General features: G+C 53.5%; 9 protein-coding genes across 9 annotated transcripts; 3 read left to right on the top strand and 6 right to left on the bottom strand.

The window, feature by feature from the left end:
• Nucleotides 1–71: 71 nt before the first annotated feature.
• BO86DRAFT_459153 (uncharacterized protein) lies at nt 72–2502 on the bottom strand (the record flags this gene model as incomplete). The annotated part of the gene is made up of 3 exons (XM_025677335.1): nt 72–866; nt 939–2340; nt 2441–2502. 3 exons carry the CDS (start codon nt 2500–2502, stop codon nt 408–410), a joined length of 1923 nt encoding a protein of 640 aa, XP_025523337.1. The 3' UTR covers nt 72–407.
• Nucleotides 2503–3495: 993 nt separating this feature from the next.
• BO86DRAFT_323151 (TFIIIC subunit 6 family protein) lies at nt 3496–4803 on the top strand (the record flags this gene model as incomplete). The annotated part of the gene is made up of 2 exons (XM_025668419.1): nt 3496–3609; nt 3721–4803. 2 exons carry the CDS (start codon nt 3496–3498, stop codon nt 4801–4803), a joined length of 1197 nt encoding a protein of 398 aa, XP_025523336.1.
• A 1194-nt stretch (nt 4804–5997) lies between these two features.
• On the bottom strand, nt 5998–6383 carry BO86DRAFT_403669 (uncharacterized protein; the record flags this gene model as incomplete). The annotated part of the gene is made up of 2 exons (XM_025673954.1): nt 5998–6019; nt 6124–6383. 2 exons carry the CDS (start codon nt 6381–6383, stop codon nt 5998–6000), a joined length of 282 nt encoding a protein of 93 aa, XP_025523335.1.
• A 443-nt stretch (nt 6384–6826) lies between these two features.
• On the top strand, nt 6827–7444 carry BO86DRAFT_220187 (uncharacterized protein). Its single transcript, XM_025666910.1, has one exon. The coding sequence runs from the start codon at nt 7077–7079 to the stop codon at nt 7404–7406; it is 330 nt and encodes a 109-aa protein (XP_025523334.1). The 5' UTR covers nt 6827–7076; the 3' UTR covers nt 7407–7444.
• A 1924-nt stretch (nt 7445–9368) lies between these two features.
• Nucleotides 9369–14043, bottom strand: BO86DRAFT_459150 (uncharacterized protein). The gene is made up of 7 exons (XM_025677334.1): nt 13590–14043; nt 13270–13422; nt 12360–13052; nt 11888–12293; nt 11738–11805; nt 11524–11532; nt 9369–11215 (listed from the first exon to the last, which is right to left on the bottom strand). The coding sequence occupies exons 1-7, from the start codon at nt 13606–13608 to the stop codon at nt 9798–9800; spliced, it is 2766 nt and encodes a 921-aa protein (XP_025523333.1). The 5' UTR covers nt 13609–14043; the 3' UTR covers nt 9369–9797.
• Nucleotides 14044–14541: 498 nt separating this feature from the next.
• BO86DRAFT_323100 (putative beta-ketoacyl synthase (Cem1)) lies at nt 14542–16381 on the bottom strand (the record flags this gene model as incomplete). Its single annotated transcript, XM_025668417.1, has 8 exons — nt 14542–14706; nt 14770–15138; nt 15199–15465; nt 15520–15606; nt 15660–15731; nt 15796–15903; nt 15961–16127; nt 16330–16381. 8 exons carry the CDS (start codon nt 16379–16381, stop codon nt 14542–14544), a joined length of 1287 nt encoding a protein of 428 aa, XP_025523332.1.
• Nucleotides 16382–16924: 543 nt separating this feature from the next.
• BO86DRAFT_370592 (agmatinase) lies at nt 16925–18606 on the top strand. The gene is made up of 3 exons (XM_025670285.1): nt 16925–17209; nt 17279–17405; nt 17483–18606. Exons 1-3 carry the CDS (start codon nt 17081–17083, stop codon nt 18496–18498), a joined length of 1272 nt encoding a protein of 423 aa, XP_025523331.1. The 5' UTR covers nt 16925–17080; the 3' UTR covers nt 18499–18606.
• Nucleotides 18607–18642: 36 nt separating this feature from the next.
• Nucleotides 18643–19408, bottom strand: BO86DRAFT_220096 (uncharacterized protein). The gene has a single exon (XM_025666909.1). The coding sequence runs from the start codon at nt 19175–19177 to the stop codon at nt 18698–18700; it is 480 nt and encodes a 159-aa protein (XP_025523330.1). The 5' UTR covers nt 19178–19408; the 3' UTR covers nt 18643–18697.
• cdc42 (Rho family GTPase CDC42) lies at nt 19290–20539 on the bottom strand. Its single transcript, XM_025666908.1, has 4 exons — nt 20404–20539; nt 20089–20208; nt 19522–19900; nt 19290–19461 (listed from the first exon to the last, which is right to left on the bottom strand). The coding sequence occupies exons 1-4, from the start codon at nt 20421–20423 to the stop codon at nt 19402–19404; spliced, it is 579 nt and encodes a 192-aa protein (XP_025523329.1). The 5' UTR covers nt 20424–20539; the 3' UTR covers nt 19290–19401.
• Between the last annotated feature and the right edge of the window lie 2 nt (nt 20540–20541).

Here is a 20541-nt window from a genome sequence, read left to right as displayed (position 1 = left end):
GACGTGTTTAGCATGATGTCCTTGATTGAGAGATAAAGTTGCAGAATATGTTTCTCTTCATTACCAGAACCATCCAGTAACACCAGTATATATATAAAATGACCCGAGATACATATAAAAGATATTAACGACGAACAGGCCGTGAGTCCACTGCCTATGATCCCCGGCCTGGACAAACACAACGATGTATATCATGTAGGTAAATGGTTAGTGGTACGTACTCCGTGATTTTCATGTCTATCATCGCCTCGTGGTTCGTTGGTTTCCAGCCCAGACTCGAACAGAACGCCAGTCATCAATGCAATCATGCAGACAAAAACATGCAGGGGTATATAATCCCACCAAAATGGCAGTAGCAGAAATAATCATAAGAACGAACAATAGAAATAGGCATCCGACATTAACCTCTAATTACGTGGATGCTCACCCGGGTTTTCGACACCTGCACTTGCCCAGCGGCGAGGGCGAGCCTGTTCACCGATGTAATTCTTGATCACGCAAGGACTGTCGTCAGACTGCTGACAGACCTTGCGCCGATTCAGGTGCTTGAAGCGCGGGCCTAGAGGCCCGTTCACATAATGATACTGACCCGCAAATCGGTACTGGCGCTCATCGCCCAACGGGTAGAACTTGTCGCCCCAATGCCCATTGAAGTAGAACCACTCAATAGGCGCCGAGGGGCTGACAGTTGAGGCCCGGAGCATGTCGTTGGGGAAGTCATACGTGTATGTGTGCACGTTCAAGAGCGGGTCCCACAATGGACCGCGATTGGTTTGATCGTGCAGCAAGCCCCAAGGCAGGATGTAGGCGTGCACACCAGGAGTAGCATACATAGCGTGGGTGCCAAGTGCGGAATATATGACGGGCTGATTCACGGTTAGTGGGAGAGACTAGCGAACCGGGGCCGCATGGAGCAGTGCCGATGGGTCATGACTTACCCGCTGGCCGATCTTCTCGACGGCTTCGTAGCTGTATGCTTCTCCCGCTGAGTGTGCGCTGAAGAAGAGGGCCTTGGGCCGGCCATTATGGAAGCGCACAAGACAGTGTTCCCAGTCCCCAACATGGTTGCCGAATCGTACGTTCAACACCACATTGCCAAGGTTGAAGCTGTAGAAGAAGAACCAGAAGGCATCCACAATGCCGTTGCCTTTGTCCATCACCAGCAGGATGGCTGGCGCATTGCTGCGCCCGCCCGTAGTCTCAACATGGATGGGCTCACCACCAAAACGTTTGCGCAACTCGTCCCGCAAACCTTCATCTTGTTGTAGATCCTCTGGGCGCAAGTAGCCGAGTTTCTCAGGCGACCACTCAGCATCGTTGTCGCCTCCATCCAAGTTATCCCCTTCGCGGAGGGCATGGGCTGAATCGTACCACTGCGCTCGGTCGCCAGGTGTGTCATTCGGAATGGGCCCATCGACCCGCGCATCCCAGTCAGGCCAAGACTTTTCCAAATCACTATCAGGATCGTCAGGGATGTTCTTGTCGCCTTCCATCCACGAAGGTCGATGCTCGACATTATCGTTGCTGGTGAGAAACACATTGTGCCCATCCTGCCACTGGTTCAATTGATCCAGGTCATGTAAAGTGGGATGATTCCAGTACGATTGGACGGGGGTGTAATTGAGCATCGGCGTGATATGGTACAGGTGTTCGGCGATGTCGCAGGGCCAGAATTGCTCATCGGAGAACAAATGAACCAACGGCGCATACTGAAAGACATAGTCCGGGATTTCGCGGCGGGAGCGTTCCGCCTCATCCCAAGCGGCCTCGGGATGGGCGGAGTCATTGAATTGGGCGGCACGCCAGGCGGAGAAGTCTTCATTGGACCCTTGGCCAGCCGCCGCGACGGCCTTGCGGTGGCCGAAGCGGGGGCGCACCAAGCGAAAGTGGGCGGTCCCACATAGGCCGAACCAGCGGCAAGCTTTCCGGTCTAGCCAGGATGGAGATGACGAAATCCAGCGACGTTCGTCCTGATCCTCCTCGTACCAAATGAAGGCCGACGGATTAACAGCGCGAGCGACACTGTTAATCACGACATAGGCAATCAGTGAGGATAGAGTGAGAATCGCTGCGGTCGTTGCGCGCACCATCTGTTGACCGACACTCGCAGAGACGGCTGGATCGGCGGGTTGCGAATGCGATTGGGCCGATAAGGCTACCGACCTGACCTTGTCTTGATCGCAAACTTGGTTCTCGGAATCACGGTGGGCTGTGGTCGACGAAGGGTGCGTGACCAGTTGCCCGTTCGAGAAAGTAGCAGACGTGGTCGAGGATGGATCGGGCTCAGCGATCAATGCGAACGCATCGAGAGGGTCGACAGGGGACGAAAGATCATGAGTCCTGAGAGGGGAGGAGGCACAGAGCAACGACGAGGAGAGTAATAATAATAAGCAGAGGAGGGTAGAGGAAGAAAAGCAGTAATCAGACCGAGTAACCAGACCCCGAGCTGGGCGCCAGGGCAGCAGGGGAGACACTATAAGAAGCCGAGCGAAACGCGGCCATGATCCGTCAGCCGGACCAGGTCCGTAGGTCGAGAACAGCAATTGAGGAATGGAGTCAGGGCTCTTTCGTTGGTCATGGAGCTTGCCGGGTAGGGCAGAGCCAGGGCGGCGCATCCGGGGACATCCGGATATGAAGAGGATCGCCATATATGGGATGGTTTAGGGCTGAGGACAACAGGGCATCGGTGACTCGGGACGAATGGAAGGATGGGAAAGAGGGACAAATGATTAGATCATAATAGAGGGGGGAGGGGAGAAGTGGATTGGAACTGGAGACGGACGGATGCAGGTGGAGAGAGGAATGCCCGCGTTCCGCGGTGAGCCGGTGACAATGCATAGAGAGAGAAAACAAACAGTGTAGACACCTGAACGGAACGGGATTTCACTTACTGCTACTGCGGCTGTCTTGATGACGATGGTGATGGTGATGATAGAAAGCCATGATGATCAACAATGATATGATGGAGTGGGGATGATGGAGCGATAAGTCAAAGAGTGAGAGCAAGAGCAAGAGCAAGAGAGACGACAGAAACAAGCCTAAGGCCCAAAGCAGAGCCAAGGGAATGAATGATGCAATGCAGCAGTCATTCGTCAATCGATGAGTTAAGGCTGAAACCAGTTAGACTTGAAGGAAGTCCGTCACTGGGAGTTGACTTTAGAGTGGATGATCAGCTGGATCATGCGGTGAGAGATGCCGATGAATGATGCTAACGAACGAGGTCGAGTGTACGGTAGTAGTAGGTGAGGAGGAGGAGAAGGAGGAGGATGACTACACCGTCTATAACTTAGTTACTACTCTTACTGTAAGTACCATAGATCTTTACCCCAATCGGGCAGCCGCCCACGATGGCCGATTGATCAATTGCGGGCTCACCGCCTTGATATGCCGGTCTTAAACTTATTCGATTCATGTTGATGGATGATGGTTGATGGATAGACTCATCAACTCATCAACTCATCAACTCACGATTCTTGAGGGTAGAACAACCACACCATGTCGCTTCCTCCGCCCATCCCGGTCGATCCGGCCATGTTAGTGGACCAGCCCCATCCCGATTCCGACATCGACTCCGACTATGAATATGAATATCATCCCACCGAAACTGAGGTCCGCCTTGGCATCTCCCTCCCTGCCTTGTTTTTTCCCTCCCTCCCTCCTCCTCCTCCTTCGGCTCTTTCTTCTTTTTATTCAGCTTCTAATCTCTTATTCCCCATCTAGACCGTCTACCTCACCCTTGACCTCACTTCTCTTCACGGCCCACTCCGACCGCCTCGCCGTCGACAACCTTCCGCGACTGCCGCCTCATCAGCAACAGCCACCAACATCTCCGACGAGGCCGATGCCGCTGGGTTCACTCATGTCGAGTCCCCATCCGACGACCTACAGATCCTTGGGCTTCATACCCCCAATCCCATAATCTCGTACCAGAACCAAATCTTCAGCGGCACCTGGGCCGACCAACTCGGCACGGACCTGATCTTTGCTCGTCCAGACGAAGGCAGAAGAGGAGGAGTAGAGGAACAACCAGGGGAGACTGCACCCCACGGCCCGTACGGTATCCACCGCACAGATCACCCCGATACCCCTCTCCGTCACGGACACAACTACGACCTCCTCGCCGCCCCCAGCGTTAAGATTATAGGCCGCAAAGCCAATCTCATCTCCGCTAGCCAATCCTCAGCGGCAGCAGCAACAACAACAACAGCAGCAACACCGGGATCAGATGAAGGGGTAAACCCTAGCCCTGGACAATCTGACAATTCTCCCGCCGGCCTCGCGCCCACCGTATCAACGACCGGGATCATCCGTGCCCCCAACCACCCTGCAAGCAACCAAATGCGGTTCCTCGAACGTTTGGCCAGTCTGAAGCGGAGCAAGGGGGAGACGGACACGGTGCGGACCGTCTTCAGCACGAAACGGATTCAGTCGGACCATGCATCGTCGCTGGGCGGGCGGGCGCTCGGCTGGGCGCGCACCGACGAACAGCTCGCGGAAATCCAGCGCTTGAATGAGCTGGCGTTGCAGGGTGATGCGGCTGCGATGGCGGAGCTGGAGGCGCTGTACACCCGGCTGGGTGAGGATGTTGAGAGGGAGGTGGGGAGCGATGACGACGACGACGACGACGATGAGGGCGATGATGACGATAACGGCAATGATCATGATATTGAGATGGGAGACGTGGAGGGAGAGCCGGAGGTTGCGGGTGAGGATCCCACGCGGGATCCAAGTCACGACCAGTACCTTGACCCGGAAGAGTTACTCTCGCAGGCTCGTCGAGATACCCAGCAGTCGCAGCCTTGATCCATGCTCTTGGATTGACTGTACAGCATCCTCTGTTCAGGACGGTTGATCCTCTTCAGATGGGTCACGTGAGAGGCCCATGATCCGAGGCTCCCAGCCGAGGTCCATCTTTGAGGGGGGAAACAAGCTTTAATAGTCACGAGTACTATTTCCACCGCACTGCCCGGCGGGCTCACTTGGCCCTACCGAGGCTCGCCAGCACTAATCCTGAACGCCGAACAGAAAAGAGTATGAATAAGAGAGTTGGCGGTACCCGAATCGGAATCCGAGATGGGCCCGATGATTATGCATGCGCGCTACCCTACTAAGTTCCAACTAAGGTAGCTAGCGCCCTGCAGCAGACGAGAACTACCGCAACCGCGTAGAAGCTAGACACTGGAGCTCCCATCACGATACCATGTACGGATGTACTGTACTGAGGTCGGTCTTCTTCCATGTCGACCATGATGAACCATGGCGTCATAGGGTCTCTGGCTGCAGGTACTCACAACGTATAATATAGATGTGTATGCGCCTTTCCCACTCTGCATGTGACCGGGAGTCCGGGGATCTGCGACGCGTTCACCATCAGGGTTGATCCTCATGCTTGGATGGCATGCACGTTTGCTTTGAGAGGGATGGATTAGGGAAATGATTTATTCGGCCTAACAAATGACGAAATGTGATCTCATCCCATATCATCGAATATCCAAGATGATTTGGTGTCTCTCGCCCCCTCAAAACATAAGACAACAACATACAGAGTAGATGTATCGGGCACTGATCTACTTCCCCAAAGGTCAATCGATCCAAAGCACTGCAGTAGTACTCTGACTCGAGTCCGCTGCATCAAACTTGGTTTGGTCAATCAATCTCTCATTCCATTGACATGATTACTATCCAAAGCTATCACCGCCCCCACCATCTCCATAATATACACCCCATCTCCATCCCCGTTGAAGATAAGCCAACAGAAACGAACCAGGTTTCAAAGATAGCAAAGACAACCCCCACTCCATACTGAAGACGAAAAAAAGAACCCCCCACGACCAGTAGCAAAACCACTCCGAAAGCGATGAAAAGAGGCAAGGAATTTTTGACCCACCGACACCAGGAAATCAACCGAAAGCCAACACGCAACCCAATGTTAAGCACAAAAAAAAAAAAAAAAAAGACACCAAGGGAACCTGCACGGTCTGTAGTCTGGAATGTAAACTACCTCCCATAGATAGTGTAGCTGGGTCCAAGTAGAAGGTTCAGCACCCAGCTTGGACCGAGTTCTTGCAATAGAGCGAGAGGGAAGACACAGCTATTGACCGCTGCTTCTAGTTTAAGAATCACCGGCCCCAGAGCGCTCTCGTCTCGACCGGCGACGGAGGGGGTGGAGGCGGCGGCATGGGCACCTCCAGGAGCCCTGTACTCGTCGTTGGGGTTGGTGACCCGGCCGCGTTGGCCGTGCGGGCTGCGGACTCGACGGCGATGGACTTGGGGATGTGGTTGGCGGCGGAGAGGATGGCGGCGGAGATGTCCTGCGGGAATGTGGAGGAACAGGAGGGGGTGATGAGAGTAGGGCGATGACGTTGCGGGGACGTGTTGGCCATTTTGCCGTTTGTTATGCTTTTCGTCGGTGGTTGTGTTGTTGCTATGGTTGTGACGGCGGTTGTAGTTCGGGGTGTAGATGTGTGATTCTTGGGGTTTTGGTGTGGAGGCGGAGGTTGGAAGATTGATAGCACTGCAATTGAAGAGTTAGCAAGAACTGTATCTACAAAGACGTGGGCCAAGGTAAATATAAGTGATATGCAGCTCGTCGTGACAATTCGGCAGACGAGGACCCGTAGGGCCGAGAGGGAAGCTCCGGGGGTATACATGCTGGAGCTCCGAAATTCGCCGAGGCAAAATGGATTCCCGGGGCGCAGTTGTGTCAATGGAAAGTCAGTAAATTGCTTACCTCGTTTAGTGGATCAGAAGTGGAATTAAGATAGTAACAGTAACAGTAAGAATAGTAGTTGTAGTAAGTAGTGCTCCGAGCAGTGTCTGGTCAAGCGGAACGTATTGGATTGAACAGGTACGGGGAGATGCTTTTTAAATCCTCATTGACAGAGAACAATGACCCAATGAAAGAAGGGTAAGGAGGGCCGACAGAATGCAGGGCGAACAAGCCACTCGATGCCAGCAGTGTACAGTCAACAGTATACAAGGAAGCACAGCTATTCGTTGGTTGAAGAAGGAATATCTAGCGTAGGGGTGAATCTGTTGGGGATGGGAAGTAGCCCGAGGGTTTTCAAAACCGACAGATGGAATTCCAATGCGAATTAGTCGAACAAGTGGACTTTACACGGACAGTGGATCGTTTCTCATGCTCGATCCTTTGTACTATTTATTACTCCTGGGCCTGGTCCTCGACTCGAGAATCCCAACTAGGTTCAGGGCTGGGGCCGCCTCACCCAGCGACTCGGTCCAAAGGGTGGGTTGATGGAGCCTGCATGCTTGCCACGACGACGGGACGGCAAGACAGGACAGGACAGGACAGGACAGGACAGGACAGGACAGGACAGGGCAGGGCGGGAGAACTTCCGGGGAAGAGCTGGGCTTCTTCCGGGGGAGGAGAAGAGCAAAGGAATTAAAGAAGTAAAGAAAAAAACCGGGTCGCCAAGGGATGGAGAAAACCCGATGGGGTAAGGATTCAGCCAGGGCGGATGGGAAGGGATGGGATGGGATGGAGAAACGTACGTGTGCATTTTGTGGGGAAAGCGAAACAAGGGGACTACTATTCGAGTATCTCAGGGTATGATGGATGCCAGACGCTGGACAGAGTATGGAATTGACCTGGAGGAAAGATATGTTGACTGACGAGTCCACTCACGGAGTATGTGGACAGCATGTACATACACTTCAGCAACATGCATCCCCCCATCCTTCTAGAAAGATACTCAGTAACAAAGAAAGACTCCCCCAGGAATCTGTGAAGTCAACAGTAACAGTGCTCAATGAGTGGCAACAGCCCCCGGTTTCATCTTCCTAGTGAGTACTCCGTACGAGTATCTGATTTCTATTTTCTCCTCTCACGCCACGCCACCGAAGCCGATCCTCCCTCCCTCCCTTTCCCCTTAATCCCCGTATGGCGTGGTAAGTTAGACTGAGCCCTCGGTAAACATACCCCAGAAATGACTGCAACTGCAACTGCAACTGCATTGTCCCTTTCCAGTAGTTCAGAGTCATCCATGATTCATTCCAGAATCCCTTCCTTCCTTCTCACCCAATGCTACCATGTACAGTACTGTACAGGACTGTAGTGCACTGCACCCTGTAGAATCCATCAAACATAGAGACAACTAGTTCTCAACCAAGCAAGATCCACAAGTCCCATCCGTCCCCCACATTCCATCCGTCCCCCATCATTCTGAAGACAGTACTCCGTACTGTACACAAACAAAAACAACGAAAAAACCAAAACAAGCAAAGCAGATCATCCCATGCAGTCATGATCAACAGCTTCAGCAGCAGCAGCAGCAGCAGCAGCAGCAGCAGCACATGCTCTCGTCAGACCCTCTTTTTCTTCTTTTTGGCCTTCATCGCCCTGCCCCCGAAAGCAAGCCCTCAACCACAAGAGAAAAACTAATCTATTGAATGTTGAATAGCCATCCTTCAATTAGTGCCATTGATGTCACTTATACACTCTAGTTATCTCCTCCCGCTCCATCTTCAAGCATCATCCCATCATACATCCACCCATTCGCAACACCACCACCACCTCCTCCTCCTCCTTCACCTCCAGCTTTCACCATCCCGCATACTGTATGCATGCAGTACATGTACATGTACAGTACATATGCATGATCCATATCCACTGATGTCATACCGCAGCATAGCAAGGGGAAAAGAGGGAGAGAGGTCGGACTCTACTTAATCGTACTGTACAATTCCGTCGTCGATCTTGCCTACCTACCTTAGCTGGTACCGTATCCCCATCCCCATCCCCATCCCCATCTCCCATCCTCTCCCCAGATCAACCTTCCACCCACCCAACCACCCACCGAACTAAATAAAAAAATAAGAATAAAAATCAAACAGACACAAAGACCCTGCACGGGGCAAAACAGGACGCGGTAAACCTGAACCTGAATGAAAGGGATGGTTCTAGACTAGATCCTACACACTTGATTACCGGAATCGGTAACCCGGCCAGAACACCTCTGCACCTACATAAACAGATTCATAAAACCCGTCCTGGCAACTACAACTACAACTACATGCAAAAAATGCATAGAACTATACGGAGTGCAGAGCATGTCTGGTCCCCCCACATACACACACACACACACACGCACGCACCAGGGAAAGACATTTCCAACCAAGATCGACAGAGGGGGTTCCCAACCTAAAGAACTTACCAGTTCCTTTCCCCTCTCCCTCCCCCAATTTGTTCTGTAGAAAGGAAAGGATTTCCGGCCAGAATCCAGCGAGTGGTATGTCGACGTGCAAAGACTACCAGACGGATGGCATGAAATTGTTTCGTTTGTGGAATGAAACAAACGCGCGGCTTTCTTTTTTGGGGGTCTTGTTTCTTCGAGGTTGGACGGTTTTCACCCTTCCTTTGTAAATGTATCTCATTCCATTACTCTATACACTGGTCGCCCACGGGATGAGGATGAAGGGGAGATGGGTGAGTCGATACAATTCCCATCCATTCGCTTGCTTTATCCCTGGGTGCAACATGCGACATTTGAGGCCGGCTGCTGTTCTTGTATACACAGAAGAACACTGAAATGAAAAAAAGAAACACAACATAAGTTAGTAAGAAAGCATTTCGGGCCTTGAGAAATGGAACCCCGAAGGAATTGAGCAGCACGCATGCAACAACATACACACACACACCACCCGCCAGCACCTAACGCCTCGCAAACCAAAATCAACCGGCCAGCCAACCTTCCCCGTCAGGGTCATGAGTAGTAAGAAGCTCATCGACCGCGGGAGAGTCAGAATCATAGATGAAAAGAACAACACAAGAATGACCATCACTCCTCGAATTTCCTCTTGACCCCGTTGTGGCCGTTCGGGGGTCCACCGCCCCCAGGAGCTTGTCGGTGTCGTTTGCGCGCTTCCTCCTCCTGCAACGCCTGCCGCTTCTTCCACGCCGTCTTGATTGCGGGCGCCATGCGGATGAGGTCCTCCTCCGTGACCCGGTCCTGGATACTCTCCAGGACCTTCTCCACCGTCGAGATGTGGTTCGCGTCCGACTTATCATCCCGCAGCCGATGGAACCGCCACCGGCCCTGGTCATCCTTGGCGCATTCGACGATCGTATCATCCAGCGGCTGGCCCAGCGCCTTCATCGCCTCCCACTCGTCCGGCGTGACGAACATCTCCCCGAAGGGCTGGTACTCGTTGGCGCGCAGCAGCACGAAAAGATGGAAGATGGGCATCGCCTCGTAGTCCGCGTACGGCTCCAGGACCCCCTCGGCCTCGTCGTCGGTGTCCGGCTCGAGCAGCGGGAACTCCAGCCTCATGCGGAAATCGATGGTGTTCTCCGCCGGCGGCTTCCACTTCAGGATGTGCTCGTCGGTGCCGATCTTGTACGGGGTGCTCCGACACGTGAAGATCAGCCCGTCGTTGCCGTGGATCTTCTTGACCTTGGGGATGATCTCGCGGAACATCATCTCGATCCCGTAGCTGAACTGCGTCGACTTGTCCTCCACCGTGAACGTGCGGTGCGGGATCTCCTCCGGGAACTTGCGGTACATGGCGTTGTACGGCCGCAGCACCTTCTCCTTGAAGTAGGCCAGCCGCTTGTCGAGCGTGCGGTGCATCAGCGGCTGCCCGTCCAGCACCAGGCAGTCAAAGACCAGGAATTTCAGCTGCTGCGTCCCGTCCTCGTAGGTGTCGTTCACGAGCTCGCCGTCCACGATCGTATTCACGTGGAACTGCCGGAAGGTATCATCGCCGGGCAGCGGGAAGTGCAGCCCAGGCACCCACCGGTAGTCGTTCTTGCGGTCGATCAAGTAGTGCACCTCCGGCGTGTCCGAGTCCGGTTCCCCGTGCGCAAAGTACATCAGGCATCGGATGCCGTCCGTCTTCTCGCAGACGTAGTAGTCCTCCCGCTGGAGTTCGGTGAGATGTCGCGTCGCGAAACTGACCGGCTGCGCTCCGGGAAAGTTCAGGTTGTTGCGCCCCAGAAGACTAGCGACCTCGCGCCGGAGCATGTCGGCCAGCTCCGGTTCGGCTTTCACGCCGACCGCGTCGAGGTCGGGAACCGAGTTTCCCATCTTGCAGCTGGAGGCAGAGAAGGGCGGGGTGGTGGGTGCGTAGGTAGGTTGGTACGTAGGAAAGGGCGAGGCGGGATCGGGATTTAATCGGGTGAGGTGGACTCGACAATGGACGGATCGGAGTTGAGGTGGGCGGGGCGATGGGGTTCTTTTGGACTGTCTGTAGAGTGCTGAAAGTATGTTAAGAGGTGTAAAGGAATTGAGGTCGGACCGAGGCCTCGCCTGCAAAGCCGCGCCGAGCTTTGCGCGGTGTTAAAAGAAAGGAGTGTGAGGTGAAAGAAAGGGCAGGCGCATTGAGCTCAATTCGGTGGGCGGGCTTTTGTCGTCGTTCGGCGGAGATCGCGGTGGTGGCCTGAGGCAGTCGTTGACATCCCACCAGTATAGATTCTTAGTAGCCTTCAGGTAAACAACACGCACAACTCATCAAAGATCGAAGAAGCTTTCGTCATATTGACAAGGTCTAAGAAGTAGTACTAACTGACAATATCTGATGTGAAGTTGCATTAGAATCTCTATCAAATCACACGTCAACCCATTTTGGACACAACTGTACACCAAGCAACGCAACGCAACGCAACGCAACGCAACAATGCATGCATGCATCCAAGCACACTCAACACGGGGTATCATATCATCACAGAAGTCAAAAGAGCGCAGCAAAGTTGAATCATCCTTAGAACGCCGTCACCCACCCGTCCATGCCTCCAACCGCTGACCCATCGCCGTTTGTAACCCCCTTGATAAACCAATGGGCAGCGACCTGAAGAACCCATCCAACAGGGAAAAAAAGTACTGAGTTCATAAACCATTCGCCCACGCACCTGCCCGGACCAGAAGCTCACGAGCTTGCTGCCACGGAAAGTTTCTTGGGTGCAGGTGCCGCCGGGGTTTTCGCATCAGCATCTGTCGCATTATCCGGCACGGTTGCAGAGACCGGTAAAGCCATGTTGACTTCGTCCACCGGGGTGAATAGATTCCCATGGGAGAAGAGAGAAGGCGCAGATGAGGTATGGTCGCCGGTCGAGAAGAGGCCACCGCCGCGCGAGCCGCCCAGGGCATGGGACAGCATCTCTTTGATGCGCACATACTGGTACTTCTTTTTGGTCGAGATCAAGGTGTGACTGACAAGGGGCTGTGGATGTGAGCGCGTAATCGCCGCCATCACGGCATCCTTTTCTTCATCCGAGTCGACCGGACCGTTATTATCTTGCTCGTCCTGCAGCGGGGCGTTGGCGTCGATAGCAGCCTCTGTCAAAAGTCCATTAGACCCCCGGTTTCCACTATCCTGACACGAGAGAAGAAAGAGAAACTTACTCTGCTGCCTCGCCTGATTTTTCTTCTGATACGCCTGCAGCAACATGTCGTATGGCAAGGAACGTCCAGGGACCGCTCTCTTCGCACCCATCGAATGGCTCTTACAAGTCAAAGAGCGCGCACACTGGGCCCCATTGGGCAGAGTAACACCGCACTGTTTCTCGACATCCACGGGGCCCTTCGGTTTAGCGGTCTTCGGTTTGGGCTCTTCCTTCTTTTTCTTCTTCGTCTTGGGCTGCTCCTTGCTATCCTTGTCGTCGCCATCCCCGGCCTCCGTCTTCCGCTTCGTGCCCTTCTTCGCCCCGATCTCCGCCGCCATCCCCTTGACGGCGCTCTTCTTGGCGCCCTTCTGCCCCTTCATCGACGAATCCTCTCCACCGTCCCCTTTCTCCCCGCCGGGTCCGGCGCCGGCGCCGCCCACGCCCACCTCCTCGGTATCATCCTTATCGCCGGCCTTGGCCCGATTGGCCGCATCGCGCGCCTCCTTCCGCTGGCGCGCCTTCTCCTGCTTCGCTCGAATACAGCCGCGGATGTGTTCCACGGCGTTCTGCTTGAGGACCGGCCTCTTGCAGGTCTTACAGATGACCGTCTCCAGATGATCTTCTTCTCGCGGTTTGCCCGTCGGGAAGGCGGCCATAGTCTTTTCGTCGATCTCCGGAAGAATCGGGGATGAGCCGGGGGAGGCGGGGGGTTCTGCATCGCGTGGAAGAGGTTTCATTAGCATCCTTCCCTTCTTCTAGTAATAAACCCAAACGTCTTCTTTCTGCCTCCTTCAACCCATCCAAGCAATATCTCCACCCACCCTCCGCCCTCCGCCCCAGGTGTCCTGAGCGCACCCTTCCCAAACAGAGACAAGAACAGCACGGGGGGAGAAGACGAGAGCTGAGTAAAGAAAAACAAAACAACATACCATCGGCCTTCTTCCTACCCCCCAACTTCGCCGACTTCTTCAACTTGATCTTCCCCGGCTTCACATCCTTCTCGGAGAATTTATACCCGGACGCATCAACGAGACTGCCAGCAGTTGTTGTTGATGATGATGATGATGATGCGACTGAGGGGGCTGCAGCGTACGATGGTGAGTCACGAATTAGCCCGAAATTCTTCTCCAGTAGATCCGCCCTCAATAGCCTCCGTCCCGAGGTATTGTTTCCTCTCCCTCCATTACGACCTCGCAGACACACAGACAGAAACATAGCGACGAGAAGAAACGCGAAACGCGAAACACACCGTTATTGGAAGTCGCCATGATTTGTAAACCCGACACAACGAGCCCCGGGGGCAGGGCTGATTCAGATAGTAAATGTGATATAAACCCAAGAAGCCACGATCACGATCACGATCACGACCACGGCTGGTGATATTTCGTTTCCCTACTACCGTGGCCCTTCTTTGCAAGATTGGGAGGTTTGATGTTATGTCCACAGTGTGGGTTTCGGAGCGTAGAGAGAGAGAGAGAGGGTGACGACGGGCGGGACGCTGTCATGTAAAGAACGGAAGGGTGGGTTTTTGGAGGAGATGAAGCAGGTAGATCGTGTCTAAGGAGAGGAAAATTCGGTGGGAATGCTGATCGACTGGTCGAGAGGAGGGATGGTGTTAGGATCGGGATGTTGCGACTACCCAGCACGACGGCGTAGCGTTGAAACAGCAGCAGCAGCTGTAGTAATAGTAGCGTGGCTTGCGATGCGATGGTCGAGGCTACGTCCGGGGCCGGGGAGAGAGAGGGGGGTTTCCCGCATGGGGTTGGGTCACGTGCGCGGACTGGTGAAGGAATCCCTGCTTCTTTGACTAGGTGAAAATCGCAAGATCAAGGTGTACTTGTACAATAGATTCAAGGTTGTAGAATATGTGTCTATCTGTTTGAAGCTTATTGAGCTTTTCTCTTGTATCTTGATCATATCTTGAGAAAGAAGAGCCGGACTATTGACCAGTCTCAAACACCAGGCATAGATCAAGGGCATTAGGCTTGTGACACAGACCACAATATCCTCTGAACAATCCTTGGAATTAAGTCATCATATATAAAATACACTTTCATAACCTGACTGTGGCAGGTATCGAAGCATCATATCTCGATGAAAGAAGGCGGACAGGGTATCCTCTGCAGCTGATGAAGTATGACATGTCCACGCTAAACTACTGTACATGCTATACCACACAGCAATATGATGAGACACCTCACCTAGTTGATGAGCTTCGAGAAACACAAACTGCTGTTGGTCCCTCCAAATCCAAAGCTGTTCGTCAAAGCCACGTCGATACGGCGGTCTTGCGCCTCGCCCGGCGCATAATTGCAATCGAATCCATCTGCTAGCCGCTCCAGATTGATTGTTGGCGGCATGACATTCTGAATTGCACTGTTAGTATTTCCAGGACAAAGCTTGTTCGAGTCCAAGAAGAACACGCCTACCTCATTGACTGCGAGAACGACAAAGGCGGCCTCAATGGCGCCAGCACCACCAAGAAGGTGGCCGACAGCACCCTTGGTGCTGCTGATATTGACCTCTGTAGCTTTCTGCTTTCCGCCTGGACCGAGAATCAGAGCTTTAATGGCACTGTTCTCCGCCGCATCGCCCACAACTGTTGAAGTGGCGTGGGCGTTGATGTAGTCGACAGCGGAGGGCGGAAGCCCTGCGTTCTTGAGCGCTTTTTTCATGGCCAAAAATGCGCCTTCTCCATTCTCCTTGGGTGCAGTCATATGGTGCGCGTCCCCAGAACAGCCGTATCCTTTTAGCTCCGCATAGATACGAGCTCCTCGTGCCTTCGCATGCTCGAGCTCCTGGCAGTAGGGTTAGCACTTGGCGTAAAGATAATCCGCTTCCAAGAAGGCTGGCTTTACCTCTAGGACCATCACTGCAGCCCCTTCTCCTACTACAAAGCCCTCTCGATCCGCATCAAATGGTCGAGAAGCCTTCTGCGGGTTGTCATTGTAGCTGGTAGCCAGACTGCGGGCCCTAGCGAAACCGCCAACCGCCAAAGGATGGATACAAGACTCCGCTCCGCCGGCGAGCATCACATCAGCATCACCGCACGCAATGAAGCGGGCTGCATCGCCGATGGAGTGTGCGCCTGTGGTGCATGCTGTAGTCGCTGCGTGGTTCGGCCCCTAGATGCCAAGTTAGTGATAATAGGGTATTGGAAGGGGGGTTTGTCTGCCAACCATGAGCCCATATCTCATAGAAATGTGACCAGCACCGAGGTTGATCAACAACTTGGGTACAAACAGCGGCGACACTTTGCGATAACCCTGGCACAGACTTAGCTGATTTTTATCCTTGATGCTCAACAAGGGACACTCACACCCTTTTCATACGCCACAACGGTGTCGTAAATCTCGTCAAAGTTACCAATACCCGACCCGAGACATACCCCCTAGACATGATACCCTTAGTAAAGAAATAAAGCACCAGTGGAAAACTCGACTTCGGGTATGCACCGTTGCTTCTTTCTGTTCAAAAGTCGTGGGCATCCAGCCGGCATCTTCCAACGCCTCTTCCGAAGCAGCCATTGCGTACTGCGCAAATCGAGCCATCTTGCGCTCATCCTGCCACGGACAATCAGTTGGGGACTATGCAATGGCAATGGCCAGAGCAATACTCACGTCTCTGCTTAACCACTCCGAAGTCGTCCATCCGCCGTCGCTTCGAGCCCCTTGCGGCACAACGGCAGCGACCTGACAGGGCACATCCTTGAACCTAGCATCGCGATGCACGACATTGACGATGCCGCAATGACCGTCTATCAGGCGTTTCCATGTTCGACGGATGCCTGCGCCTCAGCTTAGCAAACGGGAAAAAGCTAAAGGAAGGATCGGGTCCCGCTTTCGTGTCCAACTACCCTCCTGGGCAAGCAGTTGAAGTTGTACTTGACCTTCCCTTTTGGGCGTGCCAGGAGTGGAGACTGTTGGAGGGACTGAGGACACCGCGGAGAAGACGCGGGCGGATTGATTTTGAATCGAGAATGGACTTACCTACCCCCAAAGGTGTGACTGCTCCCAACCCTGTTACAACGACTCGACGCATGGGATTCTATTTAGAAAGATTTGCGCCTGCTTGTTTATCTTCCGGTCTGCAGGTCTGCCGGTCTGGATGTATGTACTGAATTTCGACAAGGTTCTCGGCAAGGCAGAGAAGACCGAGCAAAGCTCCGCGGTAGGTTATTTCGGAGCTAAATCTAGAGCCACCAGACCTGCCCGGTATGGCGGGTAGGAAGATGCAACCAATTATTGAGGACTCAAAGTGGGCTCACCGAGACAGTACACATTCATTGATGCACTCATACACTGTAGTCCATAGTAAGAACAAAGCCAAGAATGTGGAGGAGAAGGAGTGGATGAGAAAATGCAATTGAATAATAATCGCTGGAATGATGATCTTGTGGAAATGCCGAAGAGCAACCCGAAAGGGAAGGTTCTCACGACGTCAGAGAAACCAGGCCACAAGGCCGTCAATTTACCTCTCGGGTTCCTCAACACAGCCAATCAGCAGCGCATCCCCTATCGATAAGCCCGTCCACTTCCTCTCCCCGGTATATGAGGGTCTTCGGCGGAGCCTGGACGAGGTCATCGAAGAACGAGGGGAAGATCAATTCTCAGTGCTTTAAAGTCCTATAAAAGACACCGCCCCCTAAGTCTGTTGCATCGAAGCTTCTTTCTTTCAAGTCTATTCCCACTGCTCACTGTCCACAGTTCCCAAGAAAGAAGCAGAATTGCCAATTGCGTGATGCGATCCCTCACCTGGGCAGCCTGTCTGGCTTTGGCCGGCACCGCTCTCTCCCACGCTCATCACGACCATGACGAAACGATCCCCGAGCGATTGCGCGAGGAATTGCTGAAGAAATGGGATCAGGAGGTGGGCTAATCACGAGTCCCCCCCCTTCTTTTTTTTAAACACCTCAATAACGTTCGATAATTTGTAAAGTTTACCTTCTCCGGCATTGCCAGCTTCGCCCACATGAAGCCTGTTAAGTGTCTGGTCGAACCGGACGAGCGATACGACATCGCCGTTATCGGCGCCCCCTTCGACACAGCAGTCAGCTACAGACCAGGTAAGCTCCAACAGCCATCTACATCGCCCTATCTTCCCCGCGCTCAATTGCCTAAACGCCTTCCTCAAAAACAACAGGTGCCCGTTTCGGTCCTCGCTCCATCCGTGCGGCCAGCGCCCGCCAGATGGCCGGTACCAGCTACAACACCCGCGCGGGAATCAACCCGTACCAATCGTGGGCAACGGTCAAGGACTGTGGCGATATTCCAATCACCCCCTTCGACAATGGGTTGGCCGAGCGGCAAATGTACGAAGCCTTCCTGGAGCTGGGCTCCCGGCCGGCCGTGACCCGCGCTTCCTCCACGTACGGCACCAAGGGGATTTCGGCCGGAAAGTCGAAGCTCGTCACCCTGGGAGGCGACCACAGCGTTGCCCTTCCTGCCCTGCGCGCCTTGTATCAGATCTACCAGAAGCCCATCACAGTGCTTCACTTCGACGCACATCTCGATACCTGGAACCCCGTGCGGTACTCGGCCTACTGGCTCTCGGAGCAGTCGCACTTCAACCACGGCAGCTTCTTCCACAAGGCCAGCCGTGAGGGCCTCATCTGCAATGCGACCTCCGCACATGCGGGACTGCGCACACGGCTGACGGGCGTCGACGATAGTGATTACACCAACCCTGGCCCTGAGCAGGGATTCATGCGGATCCACGCAGATGATATTGATGAGCTGGGCCCCATGGGTATCGTGGATCGGATTATCGAGCGCATCGGTCTGGATCCAGAACAACCAGTTTACTTGTCTGTTGACATCGATGTTCTGGACCCGGCGACCGCCCCAGGTACCGGTACCCCCGAACCTGGTGGCTGGACGACCCGAGAGTTCATCCGCATCCTGCGTGGCATCGAGAAATTGAACATCGTTGGTGCGGATATTGTCGAGGTGTCGCCTAGTTACGACAACAAGGGTGAGACCACGGCTCTGGCAGCAGCTCAGGTTGCTTTTGAGATCATCACCAGCATGGTCAAGGCTGGTGCAGGTGAGGATTTGGGTGGGTGGTACGGACGCAAAGCAACGCCCGAGGGCGAAATTGAGGTCGAGGTTGAGGTTGAGGACGTCGCGGTTGAGAAGGAGGTCAAGGACGAGCTGTGAAATGCGATACATGTGTTGATGATGCTATGTGTGTAATGAGTCAGTGAGGTCGTTTAGCAGTTTGATGCAGGTACATCCCAGCAAAAGCATGCCCTTGTCAATGGTCGGGCCCATATCTTCCCAACTCTTCTCTACACGCAACACAATCTCGAATGGTAGAATCTGAAATGAAACTTCGGTCATCACTATTGTATCTGTGTTATCTAATCCAGGCCTCGCACGAATGATTTGGGTGAAAATTGCACAGCAAATTGTGATAGGCATGATAACATATTGAGGGATGTGAAAAGAAGAAAAAGAGCACAGATCGAACCATCAGCCAGCCAAAAGAAGACGCCTCGACTTCCAACGCCGATAAAGACGATGAGAGTTTAGAAAGGAAGTAGAAGGGAAAAGAGAAGAGGAAAAGGACCGGAGAAGGCGGGAGGGAGATAAGTAGACAGTGGAAGGGCAATCGAATGAGCACGGAGAGATGAGCAAAGATAGTGGGAAGAGGTCGGAGGGGTTCAAATCGGGGGCCAGTTGTACACGGCATCAATCGGAAGACGAGCTGATGGGCGATATGGTAGAGTATATGTTGGTGACCCTGTTCTTGCTTGGGAGAGCCCTCAGCAGTTTTCCCCGGTGCAACCGAGTCACGGCGGGTCTTGCTCTCGGGTGTCAGGGCTGCGGGCTGCATGGATGATATTCACTCAATGATCGGAGACAAAAACAAATCAAAGTCTCAGGTTAGACGGTGGTCGAGTAAGCCAGCCCCTCCTCCGGGTGATATTCCCAAAACTCCGTATTGTGAAATAAAACAATCCGTTCCTCCAAAATCATACGACATGTCTGTGATGCCCCGACGACAAGTGTGCAATCCTCTGGCGCGTACCAGCCTGCGATGTAAGAGATGTGATTGTTTTACAATACCACACACTTCTTAGACTTCTTGGGAGCAGGCTCCAGGGCGGCGACGATGGCCTTCAAACCCATCTGTCAGCTTCCTCTACATGCGAAATCACGGGTGCTGGCAGAACGAACCTCATCAAAGACGTCCTTGAGCTTGTACTGCGTCAAGGCGGAGCACTCCACGTATTTCACAGCGCCCAGTTCTTTGGCCATCCGATCTCCGTCTTCCTTGCGAATGGGCTGCATCTTTTGACGAGAAAGCTTTTCCCGAACAGCGGGATCGTCGCGCAAATCGGTTTGCGTGCCGACAATTAGGCAAGGAACACCAGGGCAGTGGTGGTGGACTTCGGGGAACCATTTTTCGCGGACGTTCTCGAAGGAGGCGGGGGAAGTGACGGAGAAGCAGACGAGAAAGACATCGGTTTGGGGGTAGGAAAGAGGACGGAGGCGATCATAATCCTCCTGACCGGCGGTATCAAAGAGACCCAAGGTGTATGGCTCATCGCCAATCCTAATGCGCAAGAATGATAGTCATCGAGTCAGCTATCTATTGCGGAAGAGTCGCCAATGTGATCATCTTGGATCCGAAGTCAGGAAGGGAGGGCGACAATGACGCGATCGAAGGCATGATGTAGCGCATTTCACCCAAAGGCGTTTCAGGGTGCTTGCCGTGCATGGGGGCAGAGTGCAACGACTTACATGACCGTGACAGCATAATTGTCGAAGACGGTGGGAACATATTCCGAAGGGAACTTGTTCGTTGTGTACGAAATTAACAGGCAAGTCTTTCCAACCGCACCGTCACCGACGACAACACACCTGCAAGATAGAGAAGACACAGATTAGCAAGTCGCTCAAGAAAGAGAGTGGCCAAAAGACCAGTACACCTAAGAAAGGGGGCAGAGGCTGCGGGAGGAAGAGAAACGGGGGGGATGGTGGGAGGGGAATGAAAGAGTGGGAGGACGAGAATCGTGGGGAGTGGGCAAAAGGAATAAAGAGAATAGCAGAACGTACTTGATTGTGGCTACAACCATATTGTAAACCTTGGGCTACCCAAGAAAGTCACCAAAGAGACTGTGTGGATGTTCAAGTGAAGGTTGTCGGAGTCCGAGAGGAGGTGGACAGGAGGAAAGGTAAATGCGGTGAACAGGG

Source organism: Aspergillus japonicus (genome assembly GCF_003184785.1).
Source record: "Aspergillus japonicus CBS 114.51 unplaced genomic scaffold BO86scaffold_73, whole genome shotgun sequence".
NCBI classification, from domain to species: Eukaryota; Fungi; Ascomycota; class Eurotiomycetes; order Eurotiales; family Aspergillaceae; genus Aspergillus; species Aspergillus japonicus.
This window is presented reverse-complemented; position numbering and strand designations above follow the sequence as displayed.